Here is a 12,184-nt window from a genome sequence, read left to right as displayed (position 1 = left end):
GTTCTCCAAGAAGTTCAATTCACAGCAGTGTGTGAGGAGGGGGATTTGTGAAAGGACAGTGCATGGCTGGTGGCTATGTGGTTTTACCAGCCAAACCCCACCAGGATGGAGATATAGCTCCAACAGAGGCTACTGCAGTCATAAGAGTGCACTGTCAGCTGCAAAATGTTTCATATCCCGAAAGGATGGGATTTCACCACTGGCAGGATTTCTCTATTCAAAGGCCACTATTAGCTTATGCACATGAGAAAAGGATATGGTCCTGAGTGCATTAGTCATGCAACACCCGACAGTTTATTAAACAGAATCACTTTCATCTAACCATAATTTTCCTTCAACTAATTTGCTGCCAATTCATTGTATACATTGTTTAGAAAATTCCTAATGGCAATATCTTCACTTGCAAAGCACCATTTAGAAGTACAGGTGAAGAAACCAACAGAACTTGTTGGGAAATCTGCTTTTACTTGATTTCAACTAAATTTGTTAGTTTAAAAAATTATTAAATCAGTGCCCATGCACATCTGAGTTATAACAAATGACAGGAGAAAGATGAGAATAGTTTGTTTCCTGCTGTTACAAAGTGTCTAGTTTCTTTGGCCAAAAATCTTTCTCGCATTATAATATCTCTGCTGACTCAGTGGACCAAAAGTATTTGTGACAATAGAGGGAATGTTCCATACTAGCTGCTATATTTTCTGGGATTAATCACCATCTCCACTGTAGCTTGATGCAAACTGCATGGTGTATCTAAATTTCAGTTAAGGAATTGCATTACTTTGCATTATTATGTCTTCTCCAGTGAGTAGCCAGAGCTAATGAGTTAGTGTTCCATCTACTTATTCTTTCATACTTCTGTTGGTGTTTTTTTTGGTTTTGTTTTTTTTTAAATCTCTTCTGTCTTTGATGATCAGGATCCTGAAGCTGTTTTGCACTTGCCCAAAGATGATCATGGTGAATTGGATTGTGAGAAGTTAGTTGAACAGCTGAAGGAGTGCCCAACTCTACATGATCAAGCAGATATATTATATGTCTTGTATATAATAAAGTAAGTTATCAAGGGTTTTCTGAATTGTCTCTTCAGCTTGTCTGGCAGTTCCATCACAGGTTCCCCCAAACAAAAGCGTAGATACTGTAAACATTTGTCTACTTTAATAATTTGTTTTTATAGGTATATTTACAAGTACCTTAAGTACACTTAATGCATATAGGTACAGATTTTAGGTGAGACAGGTAAGAACACAAGGACTTTGATGAGGAATTGTTTAGCATAAAATATGCACTGGCACTTGAGGCCTGGAACAAAGTTCACTGGAATCAAATACGTAAGTCTTCTATATTCGCAAAATACAGTACATGATACAATATTATTGTGCCCCAATAAGTTCACAAGAAGTTGGAGTAGAATTTTTATACACAGGTAGGTAGGCATGTGGACATTTGGTGCAGAATTGTTTCGCTGCGTTATTTTTCAGTGTGTATATATATAAGAGTATTGCTTGTCTGGATAGAGTACAAATGTAGTTTTTAATGAATTTTTGTTTGTTTCTTGCATATTAAAGTGACCCAGTGGCTAAAATCCAACAATCCTCAAAACACTCTTGGGAATGTTTAATTGGAGCTGCTAAACATAGTAAAATAGTCCAGTGAATAAACAGGGTTGATGAGAACAGAACACAAATTTAACCCAACAGCAGTCTTGTAAGAGTGTATTTGCTAACACATACTAATTCATTTATTTATTTTTTTTATGTTGAAGAAACACTACAGGACATTGGCAGAGAGTTAGCTTAAGGGTGTGGGACACTCACCCACTGCTGGGTTTTCTTAATAACACACATGGTCTTTCGTTTGCGTCTGTGTTTAGCTTCTCACAGCAGGGCCTTTATAGGCTCTGGGATCTTTCTGAGCACATGTGTAGCAGCTTCATTTTTCTCCCTTGCCCTTTATATCAACCCACCACATTTTCACTGTGTTGGGCCAATGTCACAGCAACTTTCCAAAGGCAAGCCCCCTTTGATGCACTGCTTCCCATCAAAATTAGGTGGGGCGGCACTGTGGTAATATTATGAAGCATAGTCAACAGGGAGCCAAGTTCTTCACCATCATGACACCCTTGGAAGGAGTTAAGAACACAGGAGATGAACAAACAGTTTATCTGAACCTCTTCTTCATGCCCCTTCCAGAAGTTTAGAAATATGAAAGATGTAGTTTCCCAAGAATAATGTCACTATCATTTCATTTGTATAATCTCCAGGAGTTTTCTCCAGAGTGTTTGGATTCCTATGACCTATTGCTAGAGTGCAGAATTCTCAAACCCCAAACACAGTGGCAAAAATACTCACTGCCTCTTTCAACACCTTCACCATGACGACAGCACCAGTATTAACACACCACCTTCTGTTGATGCCCAGAAGATGTCAAATCTAATAGGATATAGTGTGGAAGTTTGATTAACAACTTGAAAAAAGGCAACATGAAAAAATCTATGAGAAACCCTGGACACGCTGAAGAAACTAATGAAATCTTCAGCACTGTTGGTGAAGGCTGCTGTTATATGGCTTTGTCCTGCAAGGTGCTGAGCACTTTGGTCCTGATGCAACAGAGTGTCTAAACATATCCTTAACTTAAAGCATGAGAGCAGTTCTGTTGACTTCAGCGAGACTACTCACATGCTTAACTTCAAGCAAGAATGTAAGTGTGGCAAAGAGATTTATATGCCCAAATCCTATTAACTTCTAATAGATACCTAATTGCCCTCTATGCTTGTAAATTCCTTCCCAAGTGATCTGTTGGATTAGGACCAGACTGCTTGGCACCTTGCAGGATCATAGGGGAGTTCAGTATGCTGGTTTCACCATCTGTCATATCTCTGCATGGATGGTCTTTAGAAATCTGTATTCTTTGCTTCTGGGCACCAAAGTTGTCATTTCTGCTTTTTCTTCCGGCAGAGGCCCAGACTGGGATACAGAGCTGAATGGACAGTATGGAGTCACCGTTCATTGTCTGCTCAATGAGCTCTACAGCAAGGCAGGCCTGAACCAAGAGTGGGGATTAATTCGGTACATCTCTGGCATACTCAAAAAGAGAGTGGAAGTTCTGGCTGAGGTATAACAAACACAAATGTTGCCAGTTTATTCAGTTTCCTTCCTGTATGCCCCAGAAACAGATATTCTCAAATAGTTTTGTCTATTAACACTCAAAACACAAATTCCAATGTGGCTTATGTTTACCCCGTTCTGGTTTTGCCTTCCATCAAGTGTGTTAAAGCAAACAGAATGCTGTAGTATATTTTAGTGCAACAATGAAGGCTTAGTAACATGAAACCTTACAATAAAACTCTGCCTTTGAACTTCTCTGAGAAAGGTTAAAATCTAAGTGAGGTTGCCTGGTTATTTGGAGAATTGAGGGTTGTAGATTAGTGAAGTGAGACTAGAAAGATTCTGCAGTACTGGAGAAGGTTAGATGAAGTTTTTTTTTGTTTTGTTTTTTAAAGGTGTCTTGATTATAATAATTATTTATTTGTGTTACCGTAGTGCCTTGAAACCCCAGTCATAGAGTTTAAAGCGAGAAGGGACCACCAGATCAACTAATCTGACCTTCTGTACATCACAGGCCATCAGTACCCATGCACTAAACCCAACAGTCAAAATTAGACCGAAGTATTACAGCCCACAGGAGACTAGACTGTTATGTGCCAAAGGCAGAGAATAAGAGGGAGAAAGGTGCACCAGTGCCCAAGACCCCTGTAATGGGAGGGAAATCATAGGCCAGTACAAAAAGATGGTCCCTTTCCCAAAGAGCTTACAGTCTAAAGTCTAAGTATATTGAAATATACAGGAATGACAAAAAATCTGGAACTATTTAAGGAAAATAGCAGAAGTCCGTTGCCTACACATTGGGCTTCTCTGCATGTACAGCCTGCTGTCACGCTTTAGTGAAGAAGCTACTACGCTGATGGGAGAGCATCTTCAAGCTGGCATAGTTAATCCCCCTCCATGAGAGACGGTAGCTATGTCTACACTGGGGGATAGATCAGTATAACTATGTCGCTGAGGGTGTAGATTTTTCACACCCCTGAGCGACATGGTTACACTGATGTAAGTTTTTGTAATGTAAACCTGGCCATTGATTTCATCCTGATCATTAAAAATTATTTCCTTTCAGCTGTCATAAATAAGTCTCCAATTGCCTTGCTTATACTTAGTTACAGTAAGTGCCTGAGATTTGCATATTGTTATCATTCCGAGCATTTTTCTGCTTGCTTTTTATCCTGTGTAATGGTATTGCAGCGCTTTGACCATCACACACACACACAGGCTACAGTGAGCAATTTGTTGTAGCTGCACTGCACCATTTCCCTAAGTGTGAAGCATGTTCTTTTCCTGTCTTCCCAGAGGGGCCGTGAAGGGCTAGCTGGGCATGGCGACATTGAAAAATTTATAAATTAGGATGTTAGGACTCTGACAATGGAGTGCAGGGGAGGATGACAGCAGGTGTGATTAGTTCTCAGGGGGGTTGGGAAACACTGCTCTGCTCTCAATGGGCTTTGATTCAGGGCCTTGTATCTGTTAAACTAAACACCAGTCTTACCTTTGCACTAAGACCAACCTAAAGAAGGTAACATACAGCAGGACTGTGGGGCAGTACCTATTTGGAAATAAATTGAAGTGTGTAAACTGACTGTAGGACAGTATATTCCATACAGAGAATCTTTTTCTTTTGAAGGGATACAATTGTTCAGAGGCTGTCTAGCTATAATACACACATTCTGTCTCCCACACATACACACCACTGCAGTTTTCTTGTATCTTTATCTTTTTTATCTTGTAAATAACAAAGTAATAATAATATAGGAAGAGTTAGAATACTCCATAGGCCAGAGCTAGCACCACTGAAAGTGAAATTGTCATATCTCTATTGGCTTCAGTGGACCTATGACAATTACTTTAATCTACTTTAATGTACATTTAATCTACAATAGCTGAGGATCTGCCTCTGAACTGTACATTTAGTAGCAGGTGCAAATACACTGAGGAATTACCGAAGAAATGCTTTTTTTCTTAAATTTAAAAAAAAAATCATTGTTGCCATGTAACTTAACAGAGTGGGCTCTCTTGCTTTCTGTATTGTACTGTAATAGGCATGCACAGACCTTCTGTCACACCACAAGCAGCTTACAGTGGGCCTGCCACCTGAGCCACGTGAAAAAACTATTACCGCGTAAGTGTTAGCTCTGTCTCAGTCTGGATGTCTTGTATTTCAGAGTTCCTACTGCTGATACAGTGTTTCAAAATTATTAACTATTATTTTCAGAAGGAATCACGGGTCCATTAGCTGGAAGGTCTATAAAGCAAAGTTGTTTTGGTGCATTTTAAGTTAGACACTTCAAATTAAAACCTCTAAATCCAAACAGTTGACACATGTAGAAACTAACAAGCATCATAGGTAGTCCTAACTGTCTGGTTCACTTTCCTTAGCCCTCTGCCACCTGAAGAGTTGTCAGCACTTATTTATGAAGCCAGTGGACAAGACATCAGTATTGCAGTCCTTACCCAGGTATAAAACACGTGGAAGGAGTGGGGTTTTTTACATGCTGTACCTTCTGTTTCTTGTGTTGTCTGGAACTGGCAAGAGTTATAATGAATGCCCCTGAATAGATACTCTTTGTTCATTCACTCATGCCAGGAAATGGTGGTGTATTTGGCGATGTACGTCAGGTCACAGCCCAGCCTTTTTGCAGAGATGCTCAGACTCCGCATTGGACTAATAATTCAGGTGATGGCTACTGAGCTGGTTCGCAGTTTGAACTGTTCAGGTAAGACCAACTGTACTGTAATACTGTAGTAAACAAATATCTCACCTCTTCTCTTCCCTCCCCCCGCCCCCGATCAGCATTTCAGTTACATAGGACAAGACAAATAATTTGCTTATTTTTAACATAGCCCTATTCTTAAAATATCTGTATCAAAATTCTCCCTTCAGTAAACACTGTAAAGAAACATTGGGGGGGGCTTTAAAAATCTTAATACAATCAGGTTTTTTTTAAAGCAGACTCCCGATTTTGTGTGTGTGTTGTTTTAGCTTTTATTTCCCCAGAAAAGCTTAGCTTAAATACAACCTGTTTTAAATTAAATCCTTTGTCCAACATACACAGTTAATTACAAACTTCGAAAATAATCTGCATTCCTAGTATCCTTTTGACATAAAGAAATACCCACAGTCCTTTTAAAAAGTGTCCTAGCCATTTAGACTATATGTCCATTGTCCCGCAGTACGGACCATGGGGGTGTGAATTGCAGCGCACACTAGCGTGCTATGCAGTAACTCCCCAATGTGGATGGTGCGGGCACGAACTAAAAGGTCCCTAGTGAGTGTTAACTTAGTCCTGTTTAATAAGGGCTATGTTAACATGAACTAGATATCTTTTAGTTCATGCCTACAGTGTCCACATGGGGGGTAGGGGAGATAGTGTGCAGTGCAGTTCACGCACCCCAAAGTCTGAACTGCAGGACTGTGTTGTCAAGCTGTTAGGCTGCCCTGACTAACTCACACTGAGGCCTGGTTTACAACTAAAACTCAGGTTGACCAATCAAAATTGCTCAGGGCTGTAAAAAATTTAATGCCCTGTGCTAGTTAGGCCAATCTAACCCCAGAGTAGACACCACAGTGTCACCACAGAAGAATTCTTCCATTGACCTGGCTACCACATCTTAAGGGGGTAGATTTATTACTTTCTGTAGCTGTAATAAGTGTCTACACTACGGTGATGTAGCTGTAGCACTTGTAATGTAAACACACCCTGACTTTCAATGAGATTTAGGCTGCAGTGTAGACACAGGCAATGTCAGCAAAATTTGTGTCATGGAGGGCTGTGAATATTCCACTCCTCTGAGCGACATAAGTTACACCAACATAAGCGCCTGTGTGGACAGTGCTATGTCGTCACTCACAGAGGTGGGTTTTTAATGCCAACGGGAAAACTCTCTCCCATTGGTAGAGCATCCTCACCACACAGGCTGCAGTGATGCAGCTCTGCTGGTACAACTGTGCCATTGCAGCGCTGTATGTATAGACCAGGGGTCGGCAACCTGCAGCACACGTGCCAAAGGCGGCATGCCAGCCGATTTTTACTGGCACACTGCTGCCAGCTGGGGTCCCGGCCACCGGCCCCACTCAGCCCGCTGCCGGCCTGGGTGAATGGAACCCCTGGCCAGCAACGGGCTGAGCAGGGCTGGTGGCCAGGACCCCGGCTGGCAGGAGCTGGCGGACGGAATCCCAGACCAGCAGCGGGCTGAGAGGCTCAGCCTGCTGCCGGTCTGGGGTTCTGTCCGCTGGCCCCGCTCAGCCCACTGCCTGCCTGGGTGAACCCCGGCTGGCAGGAGCCGGCAGACGGAGCCCCAGACTGTTGGTGGGCTGAGCCACTCCCAGCCATCGGCCCCGCTCAGCCTGCTGCCTGCCTGGGATACCAGCCGCCAGCCCCGCTCACCTCGCTGCAGGTCTGGGGTTCCAACCGCCTGGCCCCCTGCCAGCCAGGGTCCTGGCCGCCAGCCCCGCTCAGCCCGCTGCCAGTCTGGGGCCCCTGTAAATGTAAAATTTATTACTGGCACGCGAAACCTTAAATTAATGAAGACTTGGCAGGCCACTTCTCAAAGGTTGCGGACCCGTGGTATAGACATAGCTTTAGATGCTTTTGGAATTTCTACTTGAAGTGACTTTATATCAATTACAAACTTTGAGGCATTCAGCCTTCCCCTAGCTCCCTCTCCCCCCCCCCCCCCCCCCCCCGCAGTCCTAAATATATTTGGCTGTTGTAGGGTTAGTATCTAAATTTCTGAATATTGACATATTTTCTCTTTAATTTTATTTCCCTGACCTCCCAAAGGGGATATGTAAGACCTATTCTGTGATGTTACTCATATCCTACTGCAAATGGGAGTTAAATAAATGAGCTGCACACTGCATAGCTAATACAGCCTTGAAGTTCATCACAGTAGGAGACAGTGAAGCTGAAGGGAAATCCGTGAACAATTGAAGGACTTGCTGAACAGTAAAATCTAAAGTTGTTATAGTCCTGTGTAGCAGTAGCAGCAATTGTCAGAAGTAATAAGAGTTAATTGGTACCAAATCATAGTCAAATCTTTATGCTGATACTGAGTGGACATGGGGTCCACCCAGATTTCTGTGTCCTAGATGGTCTCAGTGTCTCTGGTACACTAAGTGAATCCTGTGTGGGAAGCTTCCAGTCAGCAGCAGCTGGTAGACTTCCCAGTTTTTCCGTCTCCTGGGCATGAAGTCAGAGACTTTGCCACCCTCCCTGGCAAACTGGAGCACACTGATTTAAAAAAAAATATTACCGCTTGTGACCCAGTATTATACTTAGCTAGTATTTGGGAACTTGTGCGTTATTTCCATTAGGAGGAGAAACTGATGATGGAGTTATGGATTTTTTTTTATGTAATCCTGTGTGTTTACAAAAAAACAAAGTCCTGTTTCCCAGAACACAGTAAGAATGGAAAAGCAGGGGATAGTTTCTTTGCTCAAGGTTCCAACCAGCCAGCACTCTGCCCAACAGCTTTCTCTCACTTAACTTTTTCTTGGGGTCATGCTATGAATGCTTCTCTGGCCATCTCTGGGGCTTCCTTGCTGCCTTCTCTGACTGCTTCCATGGTGTTTCTCCTGCTTCTGTCTCTTACACAGACAGCTCCATCAATAATAAAAATATCCAGCTTTCTGCATTTGCAATCATTCCTCGGAAAATTCCTCTGTCCGCATAATTCAGATTCCTGACCAGCAGCCTTGCATGTGGCCTGTGTTTTGGGTGGTGTCTCCTATTGTTTCAGCTGTTTTCTTTCATAAAGGAGTTTTAACTGTTTCTTACATCTATCCTGATGAAGGGTAGCTGTTATACCCTCTAGCTTCTATGAGGTTTCGTGCAAATCTTAGTACAAATAATAATTAGGGTTCCTTTTATGAAGATTACCTCTTCAGGGTTTGTCAACTACTTTTTGCTTTAAAAAAAAATAAAAGCAAGCATTAATAACAGACTATAACTAGGAATTAACCCTGTTTTCCTAGAAAAACTATAGTATGAATGACCTAGTATAGTATTTGTTCACTAGGTGAAGAAGCCTCAGAAAGCTTAATGAATCTAAGCCCCTTTGATATGAAAAATCTCCTGCACCATATTTTGAGTGGGAAAGAGTTTGGCGTTGAAAGAAGCAGTAAGTTGTCTGTTTGGTTGTTTGAATGTATTATAGCTTGTGCATGTATATATTAAGCAAGAGCTATTTAGATGCAGAGTTTATTTTAAGTTTTATAAGCAGCAGTCTCCTCTTTAGAAATGTTTGCTGCAGAGATCCTGATTATCTATGAAACACAAGGGTTTAATATCCAAAAACAAACATACCTATTATTTTCAGTACCCCAACTATTATTTTGAACTATAGAATTTTTAATTCAGCAATATTGTAAGACATCTGTGGAAATATGTGATCTTTCCAGACAGGAGGAATAGGATAAGAATTGTAGTGAGATTGCATCCAGCATTTTTATATGTACCAGAGTGGTCTGTTTATAACCTATCTTGCCCTTCAACGTGTGCCCCAGCCAGGTGACATATCTTATCATGGCAGAGATAGTTTCATTGTTATGTCATCTCTTCACTTTTGAATGCAGAGTAATCCTTAAAACGTAAACTGTTCTAGGATTGGGCTTTGGTGTGGTCATAGAGCCCCTGCCATGTTGTTGTGTGGGGGACAGATTCATGGTGTCTCAGTGGGAGCTTTGGGAGACATTTTATTAGATTTAGGCATGGAAGGCCAGATTCCCAGCTGATGTAAATGAATGAACATCTGGAAGTGTGAGCCAGAGCAACCCCTGCCTTACACCCTTTTACAGGGCACAATATGTGCTCCCCACTCAGTATAGGCCCAGCTGTGCAGGATGTTACAGATGAGGAGGGGAATGGCCCTTTCTCCTCCACATTTTTAGGGTAGGCTAGGGTTGCTGTCAGGACTAGGCAGGATCACGCTGAGCACTAGGACTAGGGTTGTGTCTGGTCTCTGTGTAGGGGCACAAAAGTGAGACGCTCCTTCTTCTGTGTACCTACATAAGGCCAGATAGGAAGTTTAGCGTTAGTTGATTTCACTTATGTGCACACAGTTAGATGATAATTAAGGTTGATTATTAAACTTAAAACATAGATGTGGGTCTGAAACTGGGAGCTGGTGAAAATGCTTGTGAATGGCAAATATTTATAGATGCCAGATGCTATAGTGTTTCCATCATTTGTTCTGGGCATGTAATGGACATTGACAGAGCAGAGCTCCGTCTCCTTCCTACCTAACGACCATTTTTGAAGGCTCATCCTTTCACAGATCTGCAAATCATGTTAAGTAACTGCGCATCAAATTGTTTTAAAATATACGTGAATACAGAAAACATGGTGCACTAAAATTAGGCCATGTCAAGCTCTCAGTGATATGCAGACAGACTTTTAAAATGAGAATGTCTAATGTGACCAGGGTTGAAGGATATTGAGAACAAAAACATCTGGCCTGTCTAAACTTCAAAGTGCATATCAATAGTTCCCAGGAATTCCTGAGTGGCGTTAGAACTGGCTCCTAAATCCATATTTAGGCCAAAATATTTGGAAGGGTTGAGCACTCAGAAAACCCCACTGAAGTCATTGGGAGCTGCAGATTCCCACTAGCTTTGAAAATTGAGCCAAAAATATTTAAATGTCTAAATATGGATTTAGAAGCCTAACTTTAGGCCATTCTGATTTGAAAAAAGAAAAGGAGTACTTGTAGCACCTTAGAGACTAACCAATTTATTTGAGCATGAGCTTTCGTGAGCTACAGCTCACTTCATCAGATGTATACCGTGGAAACTGCAGCAGACTTTATATATACACAGAGAATATGAAACAATACCTCCTCCCACCCCACTGTCCTGCTGGTAATAGCTTATCTAAAGTGATCATCAGGTGGGCCATTTCCAGATGATGATCACTTTAGATAAGCTATTACCAGCAGGACAGTGGGGTGGGAGGAGGTATTGTTTCATATTCTCTGTGTATATATAAAGTCTGCTGCAGTTTCCACGGTATACATCTGATGAAGTGAGCTGTAGCTCACGAAAGCTCATGCTCAAATAAATTGGTTAGTCTCTAAGGTGCTACAAGTACTCCTTTTCTTTTTGCGAATACAGACTAACACGGCTGTTACTCTGAAATCTGATTTGAAAGTTTGACTTACGCTTTTAATCTTATTGGAAGTAAAGAGGTACCATGGAAAGTGCATAGTCCTAAAATACAAGGTGTTTTTCCTTTAATTTCTACGTACAGTTTTAAGTTGTATTCTTATTACTACTTAAACATAACTTACCTTTAATCTAGAAAACTGCCTTGTTTCTTTCTTTAGTGCGGCCTCTAGATTCCTCTGCGTCCAGCCCAGCAATTTCTATTCATGAAGTGGGGCACACTGGAGCAACTAAAACAGAAAGAAGTGGCATTACTAGACTGAAGAGTGAAATGAAACAGGTGGGAGGATCTCCTTTTCTGTGCGTTCTTTAAGCAGCACAGGATTTATGAAAGTCATTTTTTTAAACCCAGGAGACACAACTGATTGTTTTTGGTTATATTTGCCCCTTATTACATTCATGGTAAATTCCAAACTTTTCCTACCTGTTTTATTATTTGAAGTAGTGGAAGCTGTTTAAAAAAAAAAAAAAAAAAAAAAGCATGCGAAGGAGAAGGTAAGGAAATCAATTTTTTTCCAAAACATTTTCCTTTTTGGTTTTAATTTAAAATTCTGAAATTAGTGCATTTCAACCAGCTCCTGGCTTGAAGCATTAAGGGCACCTGACTTAGACCAAGTTCCTGTCATTCTTTCTTAGGTAAAGATTCCATTTGCATCAAAGTAAAGATTTGGCTCAAACAATATTCATTCTTGTGTTTTACACCTGTTTTTTCTGGCATACAAATATTTATTGTGACCCATATGTCTCAGGTAAAGAACTCTGTTTACTTTAGCAAATGGTAGGTTGGAAGGCAAACAAAGACGCATTTTCTTATCTCAGTAGGCAGAGGGATTTGTGAGCTACCTCCCCATTAATGCAGTAACATATGTACGGTATAAATAAGATACCAAGACAGCTGGAGGAGTTTTTCTATGCTGAT

The 12,184-nt window shown here is 41.3% G+C and overlaps 1 protein-coding gene across 13 annotated transcripts in view; it reads left to right on the top strand.

The window, feature by feature from the left end:
- PHKA2 (phosphorylase kinase regulatory subunit alpha 2) overlaps positions 1–12,184 on the top strand; it is a 72,472-nt gene that overhangs the window by 40,769 nt on the left and 19,519 nt on the right. For 11 of the 13 annotated variants that reach the window (XM_048862208.2, XM_048862226.2, XM_048862250.2 and 8 more), the window contains 7 exons: positions 915–1,048; positions 2,952–3,108; positions 5,144–5,223; positions 5,481–5,559; positions 5,689–5,818; positions 9,123–9,224; positions 11,427–11,545. In XM_048862208.2, coding sequence (XP_048718165.1) covers positions 915–1,048; positions 2,952–3,108; positions 5,144–5,223; positions 5,481–5,559; positions 5,689–5,818; positions 9,123–9,224; positions 11,427–11,545 — 801 coding nt within the window. The remainder of the gene's footprint in view (positions 1–914; positions 1,049–2,951; positions 3,109–5,143; positions 5,224–5,480; positions 5,560–5,688; positions 5,819–9,122; positions 9,225–11,426; positions 11,546–12,184) is intronic. The other 2 variants (XM_048862275.2, XM_048862260.2) reach the window with 1 other exon arrangement.

The sequence above is a fragment of the Caretta caretta genome, chromosome 1 (assembly GCF_965140235.1).
Source record: "Caretta caretta isolate rCarCar2 chromosome 1, rCarCar1.hap1, whole genome shotgun sequence".
NCBI classification, from domain to species: domain Eukaryota; kingdom Metazoa; phylum Chordata; order Testudines; family Cheloniidae; genus Caretta; species Caretta caretta.
This window is presented reverse-complemented; position numbering and strand designations above follow the sequence as displayed.